The following is a 22,633-nucleotide window of genomic DNA, read 5'->3' as shown; positions in this document are numbered from 1 at the left end:
ATTGAAAGACTCTTCCTCCTTGGAAAAAAAGCTATGACCCAACTAGACAGCATATTAAAAAACAGAGACATTATTACTTTGCTGACAAAGATCCATCTAGTCAAAGCTATGGTTTTTCCAGTAGTCATGTGTGGATGTGAGAGTTGGAAAGAAAGCTGAGCGCCAAAGAATTGATGCTTCTGAACCGTGGTGTTGGAGAAGACTCCCTTGGACTTCAAGGAGATCAAACCAGTCAATCCTAAAGGAAATCAGACCTGAGTATTCATTGAAAGGACTGATGTTGAAGCTGAAACTCCAACACTTTGGCCACCTGATGCAAAAAAACTGGCTCATTGGAAAAGACCCTGATGCTGGAAAAGATTGAAGGCAGAAGGGATGACAGAGGATGAGATGGTTGGATGGCATCACCGACTCGATGGACATGAGTTTGAGTAAGCTCCGGGAGCTGGTGATGGACAGGGAGGCCTGGCGTGCTGCAGTCCATGGGGTCGCAGAATTGGACACGACTGAGCGACTGAACTGAACTGAAGCACCGCTTTTCCAATTCTGTCCCTCCTCTCGGCCCCACTTCCCCTCTGTTTTCCCTAATAAACATCTTCTTGTTTCTCCAATCAGCTCTGAACTTTCTCCAGCCCCGCCTTCCCAGCACTCTTCTCTTCGCCCCAGCTCCACCCACAACCGCTCAGCCAATAATCCCCCGGCCATGACCCCGCCCCTCCAATCAGCTACGTCCCCCTCCCGCTCAGCCAATCGGTGTTCTCAGTCAACGCGCCCCGCCCCCTTCCTCCAAAGTCGCGGCTGCGGCTGCCGCGGCCCTCCAGAGGGCAATGCGGCGGAGGAGACGGGGCAGGCCCCACCTCCTTTGTCCGCCCTGCCCTCCCATTGGCCAGAGCGGAGGGCAGGAGGCGGAAACCAGCCCGGGGGCGGAGACCCGCCCGGGAGTTGAGCGGTGCGGCTCGCGCCGAAGGAAGGCGGCGCGCAAGCAGTCTAGCCGGTGCGCGGGGAGACGGTCGAGTTCAAGCTGCCAGTCCCGGGCGCCCAAGTGCCATGGACGGCCTGCGCCAGCGCTTCGAGCGCTTTCTGGAACAGAGGAATTTGGCCACCGAAGCGCTAGGGGCACTCGAAGCCAAGACAGGTGTCGACAAGCGGTACTTGGCCACGGGTGAGCCGTCGGGGGCAGCGCTTGGGGCTACCGCCCCATTTCGCCGACAGGCACAGTGAAGCCCTGGGCTATCGGGGCCTCTCCGGCCGCCCCTGCTGCGGGTTCCAACTCAGGCGGCGGGGCGCTCCCACAGTCCAGTGAGGAGACCGAGATCCTGGGGAGGGGTCGTAGACCAGGACCTTGGTTCTGGCCGCAGTCTCTTCTCGCCCTCGCCGTGCGACCTCAGTCGAGGACCAACCCCCTCTGGGCCCTGCAGCCGTCCTTTGCCCCCTCCTCCCTCCTGGCCCTGGGTGCCCTCCAGGCAGAAGTCCGGTTCTTCCGGTTGTTCTTCTGGTCCCGGGGGAGGAGAGGGGAGGTAGGTAGCAATGCCCTGCCAGTCTCGCCACCCTCTTCCCAGATGGACTCCAGCCTGGAAGCAAGTGTAGAGATCTTCCCCTTTTCCCAGGGGATGCTCCAGACCAGGAGAGGAAGGGTCACTCCCACCTCCCCTCCCGAGGTTTTCCTGCTAGAATCAACCCCACCCCAAGCTCAACCCCTTGGCCTGCCCTCTCACTCTGCCCCACCCTGAGCTGGATTGTTTGACTGCTGCTGTGGGCTTGCAGAAACGTTGGCTGGGGCCCATGGAGAGGGAGTCCAGTCACCCCTGATTGTCACTTCCATTCCAGTCCCTCCTCTGCCTTTCCTCCTCAGTGACCTTGGGTGGCCTCTGCCATTCTCTGAAATTGTCCAGTAAGTGCCCTTAAGTACCTCCCCTCTTTTTTGGTGCTTCAGACCCAACCCCCTTCTGCCACCTCTTCCAAGAAGCCCGCCTGGAATGAGTCTTGGGGGACACCGGGGGGCGGCTCTGGGTGAGGACGTGCCATGTGTTTTAAGCACCTGTGTACAGATCCCGAGAGTCCACTTTCCTCCTGTTCCCCCACCAGCTGGGGGATTGTAATGCCAGGCAGCCCAAGGAAGGATCCAAACCTGTCCCTCCAGGTTGCTGGTGCCCAACCCGTGTCGGGTCAGCCAGGGACCTCCCCTGGGAGCAAGCCCTTTATCCCCTGCCTGGCTTTCCACATCCCTGTCACCAGTGGGTGGGGAATTTAGGTCACAGAGCACTGGGGAGGGGCCTGTTGGGAGAGGCCTGCTGAGGAGTCTGAGGGTCACAGGGCAGAAAAACAGCCCAGAGCAGTAGGGGCTGCATGGGAGGCTGCCCCTGCAATCTGCCCTGTCTGGAGCACCCCCCCACCCCATCTGCTGCTGATCTCAGGGACTACCCCCGCCCGTGCCCCAGGTCATCCTCCTGTTGCTGAAGCTGCAGAAATCCGGATTGAGGGAAGAGGGGCCCTGGGAGAGCTACTGCTCCCCAACTAGCAATCTCCAGGGAAGGGGTGCCACTCCCCACCCCCTTTCCCAGATGTAGAAACCCTCAGGCCCCACTTGCCTGAGACTGTCTAAACCCTCCTCCCCTCCCAGCTACCAGAGGAGGAAACCCAGAGGAAGCAGTGAGCAGGCTGCCTCAGGCCAGCCAGGGATTCCTCCATTCCTCTCCTGATGCCAGACCCCAGGGATAAAGGCTAACACAGGTGGGGGGGAGGGGGAAGGGAACTCTGCCCTCTGGTCCACTGGTGGCCTCTGTTTCTCTCTGCAGATAACAGCCTGGAGGTGGGGGAGGGGTTGTAAGTGCTCCCAGAAATCAGAGGCTCCCCAAGTGACCTAGTGTGAGCCTCACCCCCACCCCCACCCCTGCCCCCACCCCTGGCCCCTGCCCCCACCCCTGGCCCCTGCCCACCAGCTTCTGTTTCATCCTGGCTGTTGAATGAGATAGAACAAGGGGAGGATAGAGCCCTGCATACAAGAGCTTAATAAATGCAACAGCAACCATTCTGATTTCAGAGTGGCTAACACTCGAGGCTCCCACCCCCCGCCCCACAATGTCCTCTGAACCCTCATTGCTGGGAGTGTGTTTGGGCCACCATAGAGGCTCACTGTATAGGGAGGGGTCCCCTCTTTTATCTTATTTAGTTACCCCCACACCAACCCTCAGAGACTGGGCCACTACTGCCCCATTGACAGATGCAGAAACTGAGGCTCCAAGCAAAGAGACACTCACTAGGGGTCTCGTAGTGGATGAGAGTTCTCTATCTGAGGGATTCTGAATGACACTTTGCATCCTGCCACGAAGACAAAGGCTCTCATGGCGGGGGGGTGGGGGGGCTTGTTACCCCCCCAGGGACACTGGACAGTATCTGGGGACATCTGGTGGTCATGACTCAGGGTGCTCCTACCATCAAGCAGGGCTGGGTAAGGATGTTTCTCCCTGCCCCACAATGCCCAAGATCCCCCAAGAGTCAGCAGTAGCAAGGGGAAGAGACCTTGACTAAGACCAAAGTTACAAACTCTGTTGCCTTTCTCCACTCTCCAGTAATCAAGTATTAACAACAGAATGGCCTCACTTTCAGGTTCTTCTCCCATTGTTGTTTTTGTTTAGTTGCTTAGTCGTGTCTCAGTCTTTGTGACCCCATGGACTGTAGCCCACCATGCTGCTCTGTCCATGGGATTTCCCAGGCGAGAATACTGGGATGGGTTCTTATTGACCCAGGGATCAAACCCATGTCTCTTACATATGCATTGTCAGGCGGGTTCTTTATCACCAGCGCCACCTGGGAAGCCTCTTCTCCCACTGAGAGTAGAAAGTGTTAGTTGCTTAGTCCTGTCTAACTCTGCAACCCCATGAACCGTAACCCACCAGGCTCCTCTATCCATAGAATTCCTTGGTGATTCAGAGGGTAAAGAATCTGTCTTTTCCCATGACTTCTATTCAAATTCTAGCCCCTTCGGCTCAGCCACTCCTATAGGGCCTGGAGTGAGATAGTTATAATTGCAGAGATCCCATATTCATTCAATAACACTGGGCAGGTACTTGATACAGACCAGTCCTGAGGTGCCCACCTGCCCTTGGCGAGCTGGCAGTCCTCTGGGGGAGATAGACATATTAGGGCATTATAGACGCAAGAGTCAGGGTTCAGAGCCATGATAGGGGTAGCCAGGTGCTACAGGGGCTGCCGAGGCTTCTGGGAGGAGTGATGGTGCAGGGTGCATGGGCCAGACTCAGGAGATGCTGGGGTCAGGGCTCAGGCGAAGCCCACGCCTACCGCCTTCTGTCTGCAGGAGCCGCCACTCTGCTAAGCCTGTATCTTCTGTTCGGGTATGGGGCTCCTCTGCTGTGCAGTCTCATCGGCTTTGCATACCCCGCATATGCTTCGTGAGTGCCTGCTGGGGCAGGGCTGGGGCGGGGGGCGCCGAGGCACTCTCTGGGCAGCCTCAGACCCTGCTGTGCCTCTCCCAGGATCAAAGCTATCGAGAGCCCAAGCAAAGAGGACGACACTGTGTGGCTCACATACTGGGTGGTGTACGGCCTGTTTGGGCTAGCCGAATTCTTCAGCGATCTACTCCTGTCCTGGTTCCCTTTCTACTACGCGGGCAAGGTTGGCACCACCCCGGGAAATACCACTCCATCCTGGGAGCGGGTACCCAAAGGGGTGTCTGATGGGGGAGGCCAGGCCCATCCCTAAAGGTGTCTGACGGGGGAGGCCCAGTGTGACTCCTGACCTCTGCCTGTAGTGCGCCTTCCTGTTGTTCTGCATGGCTCCCGGCCCCTGGAACGGGGCTCACATGCTGTATCATCGCATCATACGTCCTCTGTTTCTAAAGCATCACGAGGCCGTGGACAGCATCGTGAGCGACATCAGCGGGCGGGCCCTGGACGTGGCAGCCGGAATGACGAAGGACGGTGCGTGCATGCAGGGCAAGTGGTGTCCGTATGTCTGGTCTCTGTCTCCCAGCTTCCCCTGCCCCACTCAACTTCACTCCTGCCTCCTGTCCTCCTGACTGACTCGCCTCCGTCTGGCATCCCTGCTGCCTCTGACGAGCACTCCTCCTCCCCATCTCACTGTCCGCCTCTCTCTCCCACGCTCTCGGGAACCAGTCCTGCAGGCCTTGGCCCGCAGCCGGGCTCTTATCACCCCAGCAGCCGCAGCAGCGGGCCCCTCACTGCCCTCGGAGTCGACTGTACGTAAGCACCCACCCCTGGAAGGGGGGTCCTAGACGTGTGTGAGCGCACATGCATGTGTGTGAGTGCCTACACTTGCCTCAATCTCAGCCAGGGCTGGCTGCCGGTCCCTCAAGTGGGCCCCATGCTGGTCCTCAGTGGCCTGCGCTCAGGTGTTACTGACTGAGCATGGACCTCGGGCCCTTGGGCTCTCGGCACAGGCAGACCCACCTCACTTACCCCTGGCATGCTCTCTCCACAGCAGGGAAAGTAAGCATGACCCGGCTTCAGAAGGCCGAGTAAAGCCCCCAGCCAGGCAGAACGCAGACACACCAGACCATGAGACGGAGGATGTGCCACAGCGCAAGTCGTCTGTGGATTCCTCCACCGACTCACCAGCAGAGCCCACCACCAGCCCCTCGTTCCCCGCCAAGCCCGCCCTCAGGGGTTCTACCAGCCTGGGCCAGGCCCAGCCTCAGGCCGTAGCTGCCACCATGGCCGCCGGCACGCAGCTGCCTGGCAAGCCCCGGGGTGGGCTCCGATCTCGAGCCAACTCTTCTAGCCAGCCCCAGGCCCCCGGACAGCAGCGCGCCCGGCCCTCCACCACTTCCTCAGGCCCTTCCCAGGGGCCCTCAGGCCCCACACATCGGCCCAGCACCACCTCCAGCCAGGGCCCCACCCTCGGGCAGTCTCCCAGTGGCACCACCACCCCCACGCAGCCCCCCAACAATAACCCCAATGGGCTGGATGCCTCCGCCCCCAAGTCCAGCAGACGGCACCAGAAACGGCCCACAACAAAGGCCACCAGCAGCACCTCAGTGCCAGAGCTCCCCGCTTCCTGCCAGCCTGAGTCCTCCCCAGAGTACAGCTCAGAGTCCACCACCGAGGTCACCTATAGCTGGCCTGACTACAGACACAGGCTCCGCTGCCTGCAGCACTGCTGGCGGATGAAGCACCTGGCCTGCTAGGGAGGGCTCAGTAAAGCTCTCTGGACCAGCCTCATCTCCCATGTCTGTCCTCTGGCTCTGGGGAGGGGCTTCCTGGGGGCGGGTGCTGGGCCAGCCCCACTTTACAGATGAGAAGACCAAGGCTCAGAATGGAGGTCTCACCAAGTGGCCGAGATGGACTCTGACCCCATGTCCTTAAGCTTTCTCTCTCCCCTTCTTTAGGAGCTCTCAGGCCTGTTCACCACAATCCCCTTGTTTTTTTGGCCACACCAGGCAGCATGGGGGATCTTTGTTCCCTGACCAGGAATTGAACCTGCACTCCCTGGAGTGGAAGCCAAGGAAGCCCCCTTCTTTGAAAACTCTTCCAGAGGAGCCAGCTAAAAGCAGCAGTCCCACCTCACAAGAATCTGAGTTCAAGCTCTTTATTTGGGAGGGAACCCAGGAGGAGCCTATAGAAAGAGATCGAAGTGGGAGGAGAAAGAGGCTGAGAAGGCGGGGGTGGTTAAACCCAGCACATCTGCTGGCACCTGGCGCTCTGTCCCCTGTCGAAAGCACACCTGAGATTTTTCTTGCCCAGGAGCCAGGAGAGCTGGGCAGGATCCACCACCTGCTGGTCACTGGGGAAGTAGTGGCCATTCACTCCAGCCAGCGCCCCCTGCAGGCACCTCTGCGGCAGGGCCAGGCTTGCAGTTCAGTGGCTAGTGAAGTGAAAATGGCTCAGTCATGTCCAACTCTTTGTGACCCCCATGGACTGTAGCCTGCCAGGCTCCTCTGTCCATGGAATTCTCTAGGCCAGTATACTGAAGTGGGTAGCCGTTCCCTTCTCCAGGGGAACTTCCCAATCCAGGGATTGAACCCAGGTCTCCCACAATGCAGGCAGATTCTTTACCGTCTGAGCCACCAGGGAAGCCCTGTTCAGTGACTAAGTTGTGTCCAACTCTTTGTGACCCCATGGACTGCAGCATACCAGGCTTCCCTGTCCTTCACCATCTCCTGGAGTTTGCTCAAACTCATGTCCATTGAGTCAGTGATACTGTCTAATCATCTATTCCTCTGATGCCCCTTTCTCCTCCTGTCTTCAATCTTCCCCAGCATCAGGGTCTTTTCCAATGAGTCAGCTCTTTGCATCAGGTGGCCAAAGTATTGGAGCTTCAGCATCAGTTCTTCCAATGAATATTCAGGGTTGATTTCCTTTAGAAATGACTGATTGGATCTCCTTGGAGTCCAAGAGACTCTCAATAGTCTTCTCCAGCACCACAATTGTGAAAGCATCCATATTTTGGTGCTCAACCTTCTTTATGGTCCAACTCTCACATCCGCACATGACTACTGGGAAAACCATAGCTTTGACTGTATAGACCTTTGCCAGCAAAGTGATGTCTACTTTTTAATATACTGTCTAGGTTTATCATGGCTTTCCTTCCAAGGAGCAAACATCTTTTAATATCATGGCTGCAGCCACCGTCCGCAGTGATTTTGGAGCCCAAGAAAATAAAATTTGTCAGTGATTCCACTTTTTCCTCTTCTATTTGCCATGAAGTGATGGGACCAGAAGCCACCAGGCAACCTTCAGCAGAGAGGCCAGGAGACTGGCCGTGGACGTCCGCCTGGCCTCCTAGGAAATTGGGGGCCGGGAGCTGGGTAAGCAGGGGCAGGACCTCCTACAACCTGCCTTTGGTTTCCTCTGTGAGGCCAGCACCACCCTGATCATAAAAACAGGCAGAGACAGGACAGGTAAGGAAGGTGATACACCTGTCATGTGGACATAGGTGCAAAAACATCTGAGCAAAAAGTAGCAAATCCAATTCAACAAGAGAAAGCCAGGACACCCTCCCTCTCCCACTTGTTAAAGTTCACATTCCTGGAAGCACAGCCTGAGTCAGAAGGTAGGAGGTGAGGGGAGCTGAGTGAGGCAGTGGTCTCAGGGGAGCCCCTGGAGCAGGTATTGTCTCCTTTTCATGAAAACTGTCTGTGATGGACAAGCCACCAACAGCTGGGGGCAGACTGGGCCTATAAAGGGGGAGAGGGATGATGTGTCCCGGGATAGCAGGGGGCTTCCCTGGTGATCTCCCACAAGGCAGCTGCAGCCACAGCTGGAAGAGCCATGGTGTCCAACACAGTCTGCCCCTCACCAGAGCTCTGCACACCCCTGATTCTGGTCGGTCATACTTCTGGTGCAAGAGGAGGGTTAGGAGGAGAAACCAGGGGCCCCAATAGGGCGGTGGCTCCAGGGGCAGCTCAGTGGTTCCCAACCGGGGATGTTCCTGTCCCAGGGCCATTGGGCCACGTCTGGAGATATTTGGCCATGCTGCAAGGCTTGTGGGATCTCAGTTCCCCGACCAGGGATGAAATCTGCCCCCTTGGCAGTAGATTTGTCTTTGGGTGACAGCAGGTATCTCCCTGGAGATGCCCTCGAGGTTACCGCCCCCTTCTTGGGAGTGGGCTGGAGTCAGTGACCAACAGCTGTGAGGGCACAAACATGGGCCCCTGGGCTCCTGGTGGGGTTGATTCAAGGTAGGGTATCTGCTTCAGGGGCCCCCCTGAAACCATCGCTCAGCTTCCCCCACCCCCCACCTTCTGAGTCAGGCTGTGCTTCCAAGGACCTGAACTTGAATGGCTGGGAGAGGGAGGGTGTTCTCGTTTTCTCTAACTGATACACCACCAAGGAAGTTCCCTGCAATCCCGGGACACATCATCCCTCTTCCCCCTTGTCGGCCCAGTCTGCCTACAGCTGGTGGTAGCTTCACCACCACAGACAGTTTTCACGAAAAGGAGGCAGTTCTGCACAACCCCCAAATGGGCAGCCCTGAGTCCTCATCCTTGAGAATTCCAGCAAGGCAGGAGGAGGAGGCACTGTGTGAGCGGTGGGTCCAGTTCATTCAATTACCTCTCAGCAAACGCTGAACACCTACTGTATGCCCGGCCTTGCTCCAGGAGCTAAGGGTAGAGTAACGGCCCAGAGAAACTAAAACCCCTCCTGAGAATTTGGGGATGTCACAGTTGACAGGATAAATGCGTAACAGATCAGAAAGAGAAGAGTGTCGTGGGAGAATATTCAGCGAGGAGCTAGGGGGCTGGGGGCAGGAGCTGGAAGCGTTGAAAAAATGCCTCTCTATGGCAGTGATTTTGTGTGTGTGTGTGTGTGGCCATGCAATGCGGCATGTGGGAGCTTAGTTCCCCGACCAGGGATTGAACCTGTGCCTCCTACAGTACAAGCGCAGCGTCTTCGCCACTGGGCCATCAGAGAAGTCCCTGGAAGTGACTTTTGCGTAGAGACATGAAGAAAGTGAGGGCATAAGTTTTATGAACGGGGGTGGGAGTGGGTCAGGCATGGGGGCTGTGCAAAGGCCCTGAGGCAGGACCATGCCTGGTGGGTTAGAGGGAGAGCAGAGAGACCAATGGGCCTGGAACCGCAAGTGCCAGGGCAAGGCAGGAGGTGGGTCTGTGGAGGGGGCGGGGGGGTACATGCAGGTCCCTGGAAGGTGTGGTGAGGACTTTGGCTTTTACTAGAGGGTGTTGGATTTGTTGGGAGGAAGGGATGAAGGCTAATTATTAATGAACCCCCCACCCTACTGAGAAGTCCACGTTGGCTCTAGGGATGCGGATCTTATTATCTGCTTATCACTGGCCCAGGTGTTTGAAGTTGGTGGTGTGGCCTGGGTCTGGGGCAGGAGACGGGGCCTTGGCTCGCTCTGCACCTGGCCTTGCCCTGCCCCTAGTGCCCCTTGAAGTTTGTCTCTGGGCCTTGCCTCCACCACCACCCCATCAGCTTATTTGGGAGTACAGGTGAGCGGATACACACCTGTCTCCCAGGTGGAAGCACTGGCATTTATTTAACTCTTCAGACTTGTTTTTAATTTAAATGTACAGAAAAGTGTAACCAGCAACTTGGGGGCAAATAACATAACAGGACAGGCCCCACCGAGTCACTTACACCCAGGGAGCCCCCATCCTGCCTCGGTCCCCTCTGTCATTGAAGGTCACTTGCATCATGTCCATGATATCTTCTGTCCCCTCCTGTCTGACTCGGACTCACCCCGCTGCCGTGGGAGTGACCTGGGTGTCATTCTTTGTCATTGGAGAGCATGTCATTTTGCGGGAAGGCCAGAGAATGATCTGGCCCCCTGCTGATGGGCATTAGAGTTGTTTCCAGTCGGGGCTATTGTGACGACAGCTGCTCAGAACATTCTAGAAGCAGCCTTTGGTGAGTGGAGCTAGCAACTCTCTTATTTGTCAGAGACTGCAGGGTGTGGGGTGAGCTTCTGAGTCTCAGGGGCTTCTGCTACCAGTTACCACCAGTGAGGCAGCTTGGGACAACCAGAATTCTCCCTTTCACCATCTGGAGGCTGGAAGTCCAAGATCAAGGTGTCACTGGCCTGTGCTCCCTCTGGATGCCCCAGGAGAGGGTCCTTCCTCCCTCTTCTAGCTTCTGGGCATCCCCAGGCATCCCTGGGCTTGTGGCCACCTCCCTCAGATCTCTGCCACTGTCTTCACACAGGTATCTCCTCTTTCTGTGCCTCCTCAAGGTGCCTGGTCATTGGATTTAGGGTTCACCTAGGTACTCCTTTGAGACCCTCAATTACATTGCAAAGACCCTTTCCCCAAAGGTCCTGTTCACAGATTCTAGAGGGTAGGACACAAACATGATAATTCAACCTTGTACACAAGCATTACTTCAACTGTAGCAGAAACAGCCAAACTGTTTACCTAGGTGGTCACACCATCCTAATCCCCATGCCCTCAACTAACCCTCTGGGTGTGAGACAGTTTGGGGGTTTGGGGCAGCCCCTCAACTGGATGTGTGTCCTCCTGTGGGCCAGCCAGATGGTACAGGGTCAGTGAGAGAGAAGCGCAGCCAACAGAGGGGTGATCTCTGCAGAGAATTCAAAACAGAAAAGCATCGCACCCCCACCCCATAGCTGGCATGCTGCAAGACTGCTGAATACAATCTTTTGTGGGGAGGGTGAATTAGGTGTTGTGATTACTACAGTTTTATTAACAGGAAAGCAAGTTCCAAACTTGCCTGTTTCCATTGTAGCCCACCAGGCTCCTCTGCTCATGGAATTTTTCAGGCAAGAATACTGGGGTGTGGTGCCATTTCCTTCTCCAGGGGATCTTCCCAAGCCAGGGATAGAACCTGCATCTCTTATGCCTCCTGCATTTGCAGGCAGATTCTCTACCATTAGCACCACCTGGGAAGCCCCATAATAGCTCCTTATTTGTCTCAAATCTGCTAGATGAAGTCCAGCTGGCTCCAATATTAACCTCAAAATATTGCTAGGAAGTTGAAGTCCCAAGAACTTAGCTTTAAGTTACACAGAACCAAAGACCAAGGAGTTGTTATTGTTTAGTCATTAAGTCGTGTCTGACTCTTTGTGACCCCTTGCACTGTAGCCCACCCAGCTCCTCTGTCCCTGGGATTTCCCAGGCAAGAATACTGGAGTGGGTTGTCATTTCCTTCTCCAGTTTTCATCCTTTAATAAACATTGCCTCCTGCGAGAAGTCCATTTGAAGAATGGAGGAGGCTTGAGTGGACTCAGTTGTGCATGCCTCCCTGGAGAGGGAGTTTCCGTCTGTAATCACCTGCGGTCCCTCTGGGCATTGATCCAGTCGCTAACCCAAGTGGACACAGTCAATAATAAACCCGAGGATGGTAAAGACACAAAGAAACAGATCTTGAGTCACTCATTTCCTTTGTTGCATGTAACCACCTGGCCTTTTTATTCACGTTTAAAAGGAAAGCGTCAAAGTGGTGTGGAACTTTTGCTGGGCAAGTGCTGTTAGTTTCGACCTCAACTAAGTTGCTGAATTCGAGTATCTTTAAAATTGCAATGTGTTCTCTCTTTAAATGGCTCCATCGATCCCTGGTTACATGGTCATTTCCGGAAACAATGGTGGGGTCACAGGCCACGCTGTCTGCTAGTGAACCCTGCACTGGCGTCTTTCTCCCCCCACCTCCAAATCCACCCCGGACAGGCGCCTCACCCTGGCCAACCGGTCCGGCTGGCTGGGGAGTAGATGGCAGCGCTACTCCACAGAGCTCCGGGGCTGAGGAAGCTGGAGACTCAACTTCCCCGATCCATCCCCGCACTGAAGTGAGGCAGAGGGGCCCACCTGGGCCTTTCGGGGTCCCTTGGGGACTGCTGAGAGGGATTGGGGGCAGGAGGAGAAGGGGACAACAGAAGATGAGATGGCTGGATGGCATCACTGACTCGATGGACGTGAATCTGAGTGAACTCCGGCAGTTGGTGATGGACAGGGAGGACTGGTGTGCTGCGATTCACTGGGTCGCAAAGAGTCGGCCACGACTGAGCGACTGAACTGAACTGAACTGGGGACTGCAGGTAACACCCGGAGCGTGGAATCCCTTCTTCCCCATCCTGTCACCAGGGGGCGCGCGGGCCACATGCCTCCCTCCAGAGCTGCGACCCGCTCAGCCTCTCTGGAGGGGGCGGGCCTGAGATCCTCTGGCTTCATCACTTTTTGCAGAAGAGGGGGCCAGGCCTGGGCTGCCCCACGTGCTGCTGGTCCCAGGCGTACAGTAGGCGCTCAATAAATAGTCTTTGGAGGAAGGCACGAGTGGACCGAAGGGGTAGGGCAGGAGTCCCAAAGGGTGTGTTTCCCATGGTCAGGGCTGAGTGGGGCTGAAAGGGTACACACAGATCCCAGAGAGCTGCAGGGCTTGACCAGAGATCACCCACAAGGTCAAGGGCTGAGTCCACTGAGACCTGCATGTCCTGCACCCCTTGCACACTCCCACCATCCTGTGCCCCAGAGGAAAACAACTACAGACTGTACAGATGAGCAGGTTGTCTCAGATGATGGCATGAGCCACCCCACTCAGGATGGGGAGGCAGAAGGAGAGGTTTGCTGGTACCCTGAAGACACTTCCAATCCATATGACCTAGGCCTACCCTCCTGGCTCTAGAAGCTATGAGGAGACCACATCCAGAACACGAGGACAAGGCACAGGCTGAAGGTGGGGCACTGACCTCCCTACTCTGCTGGAGGGATCCCCCCGAAATGGCCTGAGATGGATGTGTGGCCCCAAGGGGCATGGGGATGGGACCTAAGGAACCCCCACCTTCCCATATCATCTATTTCCTGTCATCACAGTCTTCCCAGGGTCAGTCATGCTGGAGGGAGTTGGGGGCTGGACCAGGAGGAGGAGGGACAAAGGGCACATGATCACATATGCACATGGGGGTTGGTGTGGGGGGGGGGGTGGGCAGGGAGCATGATTGTGGATCTCACTACCAGCGCATTCCAAAGTGTCTGCGGCCAAGTGTGTGTAACTGGGCTTGTTTTTTTTTTTTTTTTTAAAAAAAACAGCTCTTGTAAAAATTAAATAGGAATAAAAAAGGGGTGAACAGCAGGGTTGCCTGGAGGAAAGCCCACCCCACCCTGAAATTGCTGAAGCTGTTAAGATTATCTGTGAACTTCCTGGTAGCAAGGGCAAAAGGAGAAATTGGTATGTTACAGTGCCTGGGTAGGCATGTTTTCTGGGGGTCATGCCTGTTTGTGACAGTGTCTCTGAAAACGTGAGAGTACATGTGTAAGTAGCAGCGTGAAAGGAGAGAGTGTTGGGGGTTAAACAGTGATGAACTTCCTGGTAGGCAGGACAAGAGGGAAAACCATTACAACGTCTCTTTAGGCATGTTTTCCTGGGACCAGGCTTGTGTGTGACAATGTCTCTGAGCACATGAGTGTGAAGCAAGGGGAATAAAAGCAGACACAAAGTCTCTGAGTGTAGAACAGCTATGGGTTCCTGGCAGCCAAGGTGAGGAGACCAGAATTAAGTCTGTTCAGTGAGTCCCCATCGGTGTGGGCCGGCTGGTGAGAGCGGCTCTGCATGTAGGGGTGTCTGAGTGTGATGATGGGAGAGTCATAGAGCTGCAGGTGGAAGACCAACACAGTGCCTAGCTCCCTGGCAGCTACAGCAAGAGGAGACATATGCTGACTTTGAGACTAGTCACCCAGGTGTGGCCAAGGTCTGGTCCAGGGGCTCAGAGAGGGCAGTGCCGGGCAGCCAGGCGCACACGGCTGTCCTCGGCAGGGCTCCAGAGCCGGGCGTAGCCAGCATGGGGGAGCAGCAGCCGGTCCTGGGTGCCATCAGGGCTGATGAGGCGCCGGGCAGCCAGCAGGTAGTCCCGATGGAGGGCCAGCGGGGGGCAAGGGCAGCGGCTTGGCGCCCACACGTACTCCAGGGCCCGCAGTGGAGAGCGGTTCTTGTAGATGAGCTGCACGCGCACCTCATAGCGGGTCTCCTGGGCCTGGCGGATGCGGCCCAGTATGCGGGCCCGGAACACTGTGGGTGGGACCATGCTGAGCCTTGCTGGACAGGGCCTGGGTCCCAACCATGCACCCATTGCAAGATGACAGAACTGGGGGTCAGGTGGGGCAATGGAGGCTCTTGGGGACTGTGGTCAGCTGTGGCCTGGGGTCAAGATCAGCTTAGGGATCAATGAGGGGTCAGGAGTCAGATTAGGGCAAAGGATCAGATCAGGGGGTCAAAATTAGGGTCAGAACGGGTCAAGTTGTAGTCAGATCAAGGAGTGAAGGGTAAAGCTGGACCAGAGTTAGAGGTCAGCAGGACATGGGTCAAGTTCAGGTCTCTTGGGGGCCAGGTGAGGGATGGGGTCAGGGACCTCTCACCGAAGTCACTGCCGCAATAGTGGAGCAACCGGTGGGCACGACCACGGGTGTCAGGGCAAGGTGGACAGGGCTCTGCAGGGGCAGTGCAGTCAGGGGTGCGGGCCTTGCCCGTGCTGGCCCCCCACCCAGGCTGTCCCTAGCTCACCTGGAGTGGGGATCGGGGTCCGTGGAGGGATGACAGTAGGGGACTCAAGGGGCTGAGGTTCTACCTCCCGAGGCTGAGGCTGCCGCGGGGACCAGCCCAAGACCTGAGCCTGCGCCTGGAAGGGGCCATAGCGCTCCCGAGGGAGCCAGAATTCGAATTCAATGCCTGGGTTGGGCTCCTGCAGGAGGACCTGGGGCGGGGGCGGGGCGGGGAGAGTGTTAGGGAACTGCACTCGGACCTGATGGCCGGCCACTCTCCCCAGGCACACTCTACCCAGCCTCCTCCCTCTGACCGGTAGTCCCCAGCCTTCCCCCTCTGACCCCTGGTCCCCTTCCAGATTCTTTGACCCCACCCCAACGCCCAGCTGCCCTCTCAGGCCCGCCCCCACCTGCAAGAGCAGGTCTTCGGAGGTGGGCCCGGCGGCGCGCAGCGTCTCTTCCGGCCCTGTGGCGCGGGTGTAGACCACGCGGGTGCCCGCTGCCTCGTAGGTCCCGGCCGGGCTGACCACCCAGTTCCCGTTGAGCACGTAGCGCCCGTCGCCCCCCATCAGCGCTGCAAGGGAAGGGTCAGCCCGGGCTCCCTGGAAACGGCCTTGCCCATCTCCCCGACCCTGCCATCTCCCTCCCCGCGGGATTCGGGCGGCCAGCGGGGCGCCTCCTCCCTAGGACCCTGCGATACCCAGGTGGTTCCGGCTCCGGTGGGCGGCGCGGATGTGTCTGGCGCCCTCGGGGATCAGGGTCACGTTCCAGTACCCAGCGAAGGCACCTGGGCGAGAGGGAAGGAAGGTGTTGGGGAGCAGCGAGGGTGTATTTGAAGGCTGGTTTGAGGATTAAGTGAGATGCTGCGGTAAGGAGATTAGCCAAGGCTCTGGTCCTCAGAAGACCAGTACTGATCGATGGATTGGAGTTACGATTATTACCACCGTGTAAGTGGGGCAGCAAAAGAGTTAAACCCACGTCTGTTCAGGGAAGGGCGGGATAATCTGGCAAAGACCAATCAGAATGATGGGGAGGGGGGCTGGGCCGGAGACTGTCCAATCAGCGCGGGACATCTTAAAGGGCTCTGGGAGAACTCGAGGTGGTCACCGGCGTCGCGGAACACGCGCTGCACGAAGAGGCACGAGTCGTTGGCGCCGCCGCAGCGGCCGCAGCGGTCTTCGCGGGCGTCGGAGCCCAGCAAACCGTCACAGCCGGCACTCTATAAAGGCGTAGGGTGGACACGCGCGCCGTCAGACGGTCCCCGCCCGCCTAGGCCATAGAAGGGGCGGGACCCTGGAAGAGGGCTGAATCAAGAACTAAAAGGATGGAACCTTGGGGGCAGGTCCTCATGGGAGGAGGCTGGGGATGGAGTCTAGTGATAGATGGGGCAGGGGAGGGCGTGGACTTGATAAGGGGCGGGGCCTAGATAAGAGGGCAGGACCAGGAACTAAATAAATGGGGTTTGGGGGCGAGGTATGGAGGGAAGAGGAGGGGGTGGAGTTTAGGGGGCGGGGCCTTGGTGATAATGGGTGGGGCGAGGCGGGGCCTGGAATCCTCACGAGGCAGCGGCCAGCCACGCAGAGTCCTTGGGCGCCCGGACTGCAGGGGGTACCGTCCAGCACGCGACCGAAGCTGTGATAGAAGTCGTGCCCCACCGCTAGGCAGTTGAGGTCGCACTGGTTGGGTGCTGGGGATGGGAGAAGTCGGCGGGCGTGCGGGGAGGATTTATATTTGAATTCCAGCTCCTTCCTTGCCAGTCTTCCCCAGGCAGCCATCCCCTTGGGCATATGAGGCTCAGAGACTCAGCCAAAGCCACACATGGAGGCTGAAGCAGAGCATGGACTGGACCTTAGGCATTCTGCTTCCCGTCCCCTGGGACTGTCCCAGACTCGTATGCTGGGAATGTATTCATTCGTTCGTTCATTCATTCATTCATGTTAAGTCCTAATACTAGGGACCCATTATTAACGTCATCTGGAGAAGGAAACCCACTCCAGTATTCTTGCCTGGAAAATTCCACGGACAGAGGAGCCTGGCGGGCTACAGTCCATGGAGTTGCAAAGAGTCGGACACGACTGAGCATACACACACAATTTTAACATCATTACCTATTCTTCACTCATTTTTTCATGTGTTCATTCCACAAATAGTCATCAAGCACATTTCCCAGACAATGTTCTAGGTTCTGGGTAGAGTAGTGGGCAGAACTTACTCAGCACTTGGACCCTGCACCCGGCAGGTGCTCAATAAAAAGTATTTGTTCAGTGCTGAGCCCTACATATCCTGAATATGTTGCTGTCCCTCCTTGGGACTGTTTCCCCCTCTGCCTGGCAGCAGGGCACAGTGGATAGTCTGATCACACCCACAGGCTCACAGCCCTGATCCATGCTCCCACACCCCACCCCTGCTCAAACTCCCTCCATCTCCCAACTTCCTGAGGCTGGCTGGCAGACCCTGCCTGGAATAGAGCCTAAGCTGGCCCTGGCGGGCCTCTGTAGGGGTGAGATCATGGCAAGTTTCCTCCAATTCTTAGGGTGAAGGAAAAAAAAAAAAAAAAAAACCATGAGTTGATGGTTGGAACTTTCTCCATTCCAGGATTTTCTTATCTGTGTCTACCCCCACCATGGCGTCTGAAGCTGCCTGTTTCCCTTAAATCTGGAGGCATGCTGCCCTGGGCACACAGTTATATAACTCGCTATTTTCAGCTCAACAACATTTCCTGCTACTGGTATAAGTTTGAGAACTCTTGGCCTCTGGATACAGCTCCCAGTAAATCCTCAGCTTGGTGTTCAACCCTGTGCAGAATAGACCCTTCCTCCTCCTGCCCCTGCTTCACAACTCCCACATGCTTTCTCTGCTTCACTTCACCAACTCCTACATATCCTTCAAAGCCCCAGTGCTAATGCCCCCTTCTTGCAACCCTCCAGGTTCCTCTTCCTTTTTAGAAGCCAACTTTTCCTGGCCAGTTTTGAGTTGTTCCCTCTGGACTAACAGGAGGCTGGGCTACTCACCACCATAGAAGGGCACCCATTGGTAGGTCTTCTGGGTGCCTAGGACGGGGTGGCCATTGTAGAGGGCACATTGGAGGTCTCGAAAGGGCATGGCCGCTGGGGGACAGTCCTGGGGACAGAGATGGGTGGAGCAGAGGCTGGGACAGCCCCGAGAGCACCTGGTATGGTGGTAAGCATATTTGGGGGCTTGAGCAGGGAAGCAGGAGGGCTTTGGCGAGAACTGAGTTTAAGAGGTGGGTGGGTAAAACATACAGGCTGCTGGCACAGGCGGTACTCATGGGTGTCCCCCCAGCACAGCTCTTCCCTTGGAAACCTATGAGAAGCAAGGGAGCCAGACTGTTGTCAGCACCTCTGGGAACCCCTTCCCCAAAACCAGCCTGCCCATCAGTCTACCCTCACCAACCCCACCCACATTCCAGCTGGATCAGTGGGATTAAAAGTCACAGCATGTGTGGGCAGGTCAAGGGTGTGGCCAGGGGCTGGGCTGGGCTGGCAGGAGAGGAGGGACAGAGACCCCCTCCCATTCCACTGGGCAGCCTCCTCACCGGATACATCTCCGGCTGCGCACTGAGAGCCCTCGCCCGCAAGAGCTGGAACAGCGACTCCAGGAACCCCATGGCGTCCACTCACCCGGACCCTACTTGGGGAGAGAGAGTCACAGTCAGCCTGGAGGGGAGGCTGGCTAACCCCACACTGCAGCTGGGTCCCCATGCCCCCAGGCCTATGTCCCCTTTTACCTGAGTGTTGCCCCCAAAACCACAATTCAGGAAGGTCCACAGCAGGAGCAAAAGGTTCCAGTGGGAGCGGGGTCTGAGGGGGCAGAGGGTGCATGGCAGTGGGGTGCCAGCAGGCCAGGAGTTGAACCCCAGCTCTGCCCTGACTGGCTGTGTGATTTCAGACAGTAACTCATCCTCTCTGAGCTTCCCTTCTCATCTCTGAAAAAGAAGTCATAATAGAGCCCACCTAATAGGAAAGTTTTGAGGGCTCCATCAGATTAGGTGAGAAAAATGGGAGGCACAGAGCCTGGTATGGAGAAGGAAAACGTAAAAATTATTATTATTGGTTGTTTATTGTCATGATGCACACAGTAGGTGCTTATTTAGTGTCTCATCTAGGGTCCTAGGTCCTTCCCCACTGTCCCCACCATCTTTGCACCTACCTTCTGGTATGGCAAGGGGCCAGGTGCTCCACTTTCTCTGGCCTCAGTTTCCCCATCTGTGCAATGGGGACCAGCTCGGTTCTGTCCAGTATTCTGAGACCTGGCAGAGGGTGTGGCTGGTGGGAGCTGGGGCTGGTGCCCGGCAGAGGCACCCCCTCACAGGCAGGCCCCCAGCCTTCAAGGCTCCCTCAGTTCCCAGATGTGGGACAGCAAGGAGTTCCTGGATGGGGTGAGGGGCAGGGAGGGGTGACCTGGCCCTGGTCCAGTGGGTGCCTCATGGCCTCATGTGCGGAGGGTGTGGGATGGAGCCCCCAAGCCGCCTGCAAGAGGGAAAGGGGCCACCAGTAAGGATGATGGAGGGAAGAGGGAAGAGCTGCGTGGGGAGGCGGTGGCAGAGAGACTTTGCCTCCTTGGGCCTCAGTTTCCTCATTTGTCAGGGAAGGATGGAGTCACTTGCCATCCCCACCTTCCACATGACCACAGCACTGGATGAGGAAGGTGGGGGTGGGGGGGTTGGCGGGGAGGGGAAGCGGCCACCTAGTGAGTCCTTTCTCGGGCCAGGGCCATGGCACCCAGCAGCCAGCAGTGCCCAGAGGACACACAGGACGTTGGAGGCCTGCAGCCTGGAGGTCCTGGCGCTGAGTGGGGTCAGGCCGGCCCACTAGACCCCCCTGAGCCCCTGTTTCCCTGGTTATCCGGTTCTCCTGGCTCAGAAACACTGAGGAACTGGGGGGGGGGGGGCAACCCCGGGGTGGGACCCCGTCTGATTAGAGCCGTGTGACTCGCTGCATCTCTAAACCCCAGCCTTGGCTGGCTTAGGCAGCAGGAAAAAGTCCGGGCTGGGGAGCACAGGGAGGGGAAGGGGGCTGGCCCTTCTGACAACTGCTCCCTACTTAGCACTGGCTTGTTGCGGTAGCGGGGGTCTAGGTGATGCAACATGAGGGGCCAGAAGGACCACCGTTCCCACTCTCCAGGGTTCCCTACCCGAGGAGCCGCACGGTGGGTACAATCTCAGGGCGGCCACGCCTCCGGGCCTCAGTTTCCCCAGGAGGAAGTGGGGCTGGGCTTCTTCCCACCCTGTGGATGGTTGCCTCACCCCTCAACCCCAGCTTTGGGTGGGGGAGAAGACGCTGGCCGCGAGAGTGGGGGGATAGGAAGAGGGACTTACCGGCTACGCGGAGCCCAGGCGGCTCGTCCTGGCTCCCCGGGCGGCCCCTGGGCAAGCGGAAGCGGCGGGGCCCGCGAGCAGGGGCGGGGGGAGCCCGGCGCGGCCCCTCCCACCCGGCCTCCCAGGGCGCGCCCCGGCCGGGGTCCGGAGGGGTGGCGACGCCGTGCGCCCCCGCGCGGCCGTTGCGCACCCGGGCACTGATCTGCGGCAGGGGACTGCCCTGCACGAGCGGCGCCCCGCCCCCCGCCCCGGGACTGCGGCCTGGTGTCCGACTGTCCGCGTCCTGGTGACCTTGGGAAGCCCAGGGAAGGGGAGCCACGCGGGAACTGACCCCCACCTCGGGGCTGCTATTCCGGGCGCCGCTCTCAGGGCCCGGGAATGTGCGCACACCGAGGGCGCCCTGCTGTGGCTCCTGGAGGGCGCTGCCCTCTCTCCACCGACGCCCAGATCGCGTCGCCCCAAAGGTTCCTTTTCGCGGCCACTACACCTCCTCAAATCCCTCTCCCTACCCCTCCCTCAAGGTCACTCGGGGTTGCGGTTGCGGGGTTCACGCCCCAGGTCCCGACCACTCCGAGCGCAGGGCCCCAGAGCACTGGGGAGAAGCTCGGCCCCAGGGGCCGGGCGTGGGGGGCGGAGAGCCCCTTCCCAGCCTGGCGCATTCCCGGGCGCTGCTGTCACCAGAGGACGCGCCCCACCCCGCCTCCCGCCCTCTTTGCACGGCCCCGGGCGGCGAGCCGTGGCTTCGATGCTAGCCCTGGTCGAGGAGGTCCCCTTCTCATGTGGCTGCAGCCGCGCCCTCCTCGACCTCAGGTTCCCCAGCCAGGCAATGGGGCCCGTGGCGACCTGTCTCCACCGCGATATTTGTGCCGACCGGCAAGGACAGGGTTACCCCAGGACTCCCCACCATCCCACCCTTTCCTGGTTTAGCATCTGCGTACCCTTCATCTCGCGCCCTGCACTCGCCCCCTCCCCCTGGCTCCTCCCCGTCGCCCCGGGATGCCCCTTGGCGAGCGGCTTGAGGAGACTGGGTCACCAAGTGGGCGAAGGGAGGACGGACCTTCTTCATGGGCTCGGCTGGGGCTCAGCTTGAGTGCCGCCTTCTCCGGGGAACCGGCTGTGGGGTCTCCCAGCCCAGACCACAGGGAGGGCGCATTGAAGGTCCCGCTCTGTTCTCCAGGCTGGAGCAGCTTAAAGCAGGGCTGTCCAATGCCATTTATTTGTCCAGAACTTATTGAGCACTTACTGTGTGCCACTGCGGGCTTCCTGTGTGGTTCAGCGGTAAAGAATCTGCCTGCAATACAGGAGACTCTGGTTGGATCCCTGGGTTGGGAAGATTCCCTGGAGGAGGGCATGGCAAACCCACTCTAGTATTCTTGCCTGGAGAATCCCATTGACAGAAGAGTCTGGAGGGCTACAGACCATGGGGTCAAAAAGAGTCAGCCATGACTGAAGACAGCCCACACATGTCCCGCTGCACCTGGAAACAACCCCACCAATTAGGCTAGTGAGGTAGGCATCCCTAGAAGGGTGTAAGGCCACCTTCTGACCTACAGGCTCTGAAAAAATAGCCCAAGCCCACTGCAGATGGGGTGGGGGGTCAGGAAGGCCCTTCCCCAGAAGGTGATTGCCACAGGGAAGTGGCAGAAGGGCACCTGGAACAGCACATGCAAAGGTCCTGAGTCTGGAATAGAGACTAAAGTACCATAGGAAAGTTGGTGTGGTTGGGACAAATAGCCAGGGTTGGGGTGGAGATGTGGTCAGAGAGCGGTGGGGGGAGTGGCAGCCATGGGAGGTGGGGGGGGCGCTCTGGTTTGGGAACACCTGCCTCTGACATTCTGGGGGCAGAAGGGGGCTCCAAAAAGCAGTGGGGAGGCAGCGGCAGGCATGATGGGGGTAAGGGCTGGGGTGGGGGAAGGGACAGCACTGGGTGGTTCCCAGCAGTCTGGGAGTGGAGTCTGCAGGCTGTGTGACAGATCCCAGGGGGATTGGATGGGAGGAGGCAGGCAGGAGCCTGGCCTGAGCAGCCAGGGAGGGGAGAGATGGGGGTGGCAAGTTCAGAGGTCAGCTGGGGATGGATCTAGGCATGAGCCACGGAGAGACTGGGAGTCCAGGGACCACATCTGGCCAGAGATGGACACGTGGGCATCCCCTGCACACAGTGGTGGTGAGAGTGGTGGATGAGGTCATGGGGTATGTGTGTGGACAGAATGAAGACTGGGGTCCCCTAAGGTCTCCAGAGAATGGGCATCCAGGAGGCAGGAGTAACCTGTGTGGGTGAGGTAAGGATGGAGCTGGTGGATCAGCATCGATGGAGGCAGTGACCTTGACAAGGCTGAGCCTGGTGGGTCAGGGCTCGAGAGGGTGGCAGGAGGAGG

At 58.0% G+C, this 22,633-nt stretch overlaps 2 protein-coding genes across 5 annotated transcripts; one reads left to right on the top strand and one right to left on the bottom strand.

Annotated features, from left to right (window-relative positions):
* The first annotated feature begins 934 nt into the window (after nucleotides 1–934).
* On the top strand, nucleotides 935–6,197 carry REEP6 (receptor accessory protein 6). 3 transcript variants are annotated; one of them, XM_040240163.1, is made up of 5 exons: nucleotides 935–1,162; nucleotides 4,316–4,409; nucleotides 4,494–4,632; nucleotides 4,769–4,937; nucleotides 5,458–6,197. In XM_040240163.1, the coding sequence occupies exons 1-5, from the start codon at nucleotides 1,048–1,050 to the stop codon at nucleotides 5,496–5,498; spliced, it is 558 nt and encodes a 185-aa protein (XP_040096097.1). In that variant the 5' UTR covers nucleotides 935–1,047; the 3' UTR covers nucleotides 5,499–6,197. The 3 variants fall into 3 exon arrangements, with proteins under 3 accessions (XP_040096097.1, XP_040096098.1, XP_040096099.1); XM_040240164.1 differs by having other exon boundaries at nucleotides 4,859–4,937; nucleotides 5,458–6,191; XM_040240165.1 differs by lacking the exon at nucleotides 5,458–6,197 and adding an exon at nucleotides 5,133–5,449.
* Nucleotides 6,198–11,830: 5,633 nt separating this feature from the next.
* On the bottom strand, nucleotides 11,831–20,341 carry ADAMTSL5 (ADAMTS like 5). Of its 2 annotated transcripts, none has more exons than XM_040240161.1 (13): nucleotides 20,259–20,341; nucleotides 19,091–19,410; nucleotides 18,669–18,741; nucleotides 18,477–18,568; nucleotides 18,184–18,244; nucleotides 17,932–18,040; nucleotides 16,480–16,607; nucleotides 16,028–16,139; nucleotides 15,621–15,707; nucleotides 15,331–15,494; nucleotides 14,943–15,132; nucleotides 14,798–14,869; nucleotides 11,831–14,450 (listed from the first exon to the last, which is right to left on the bottom strand). In XM_040240161.1, exons 2-13 carry the CDS (start codon nucleotides 19,144–19,146, stop codon nucleotides 14,149–14,151), a joined length of 1,446 nt encoding a protein of 481 aa, XP_040096095.1. In that variant the 5' UTR covers nucleotides 19,147–19,410; nucleotides 20,259–20,341; the 3' UTR covers nucleotides 11,831–14,148. The 2 variants fall into 2 exon arrangements, with proteins under 2 accessions (XP_040096095.1, XP_040096096.1); XM_040240162.1 differs by having other exon boundaries at nucleotides 19,091–19,190; nucleotides 20,259–20,310.
* Nucleotides 20,342–22,633: the final 2,292 nt, after the last annotated feature.

This window comes from Oryx dammah, unplaced genomic scaffold, assembly GCF_014754425.2.
Source record: "Oryx dammah isolate SB20612 unplaced genomic scaffold, SCBI_Odam_1.1 HiC_scaffold_5, whole genome shotgun sequence".
NCBI lineage: Eukaryota > Metazoa > Chordata > Mammalia > Artiodactyla > Bovidae > Oryx > Oryx dammah.
The sequence above is the reverse complement of the archived record's forward strand: the minus strand, read 5'-3'. Positions and strand labels throughout refer to the sequence as shown.

Coding starts and splice junctions, on each gene's coding strand:
- REEP6 (XM_040240165.1), top strand. CDS start 1,048: ATGGACGGCCTGCGCCAGCGCTTCGAGCGCTTTCTGGAACAGAGGAAT. Junction 1,163..4,315: donor CAAGCGGTACTTGGCCACGG/GTGAGCCGTCGG, acceptor TTCTGTCTGCAG/GAGCCGCCACTCTGCTAAGC. Junction 4,410..4,493: donor GCATACCCCGCATATGCTTC/GTGAGTGCCTGC, acceptor TGCCTCTCCCAG/GATCAAAGCTATCGAGAGCC.
- ADAMTSL5 (XM_040240161.1), bottom strand. CDS start 19,146: ATGGGGAAACTGAGGCCAGAGAAAGTGGAGCACCTGGCCCCTTGCCAT. Junction 15,133..15,330: donor CCGAAGACCTGCTCTTGCAG/GTGGGGGCGGGC, acceptor CCCCCGCCCCAG/GTCCTCCTGCAGGAGCCCAA. Junction 14,451..14,797: donor CTATTGCGGCAGTGACTTCG/GTGAGAGGTCCC, acceptor TCCCACCCACAG/TGTTCCGGGCCCGCATACTG.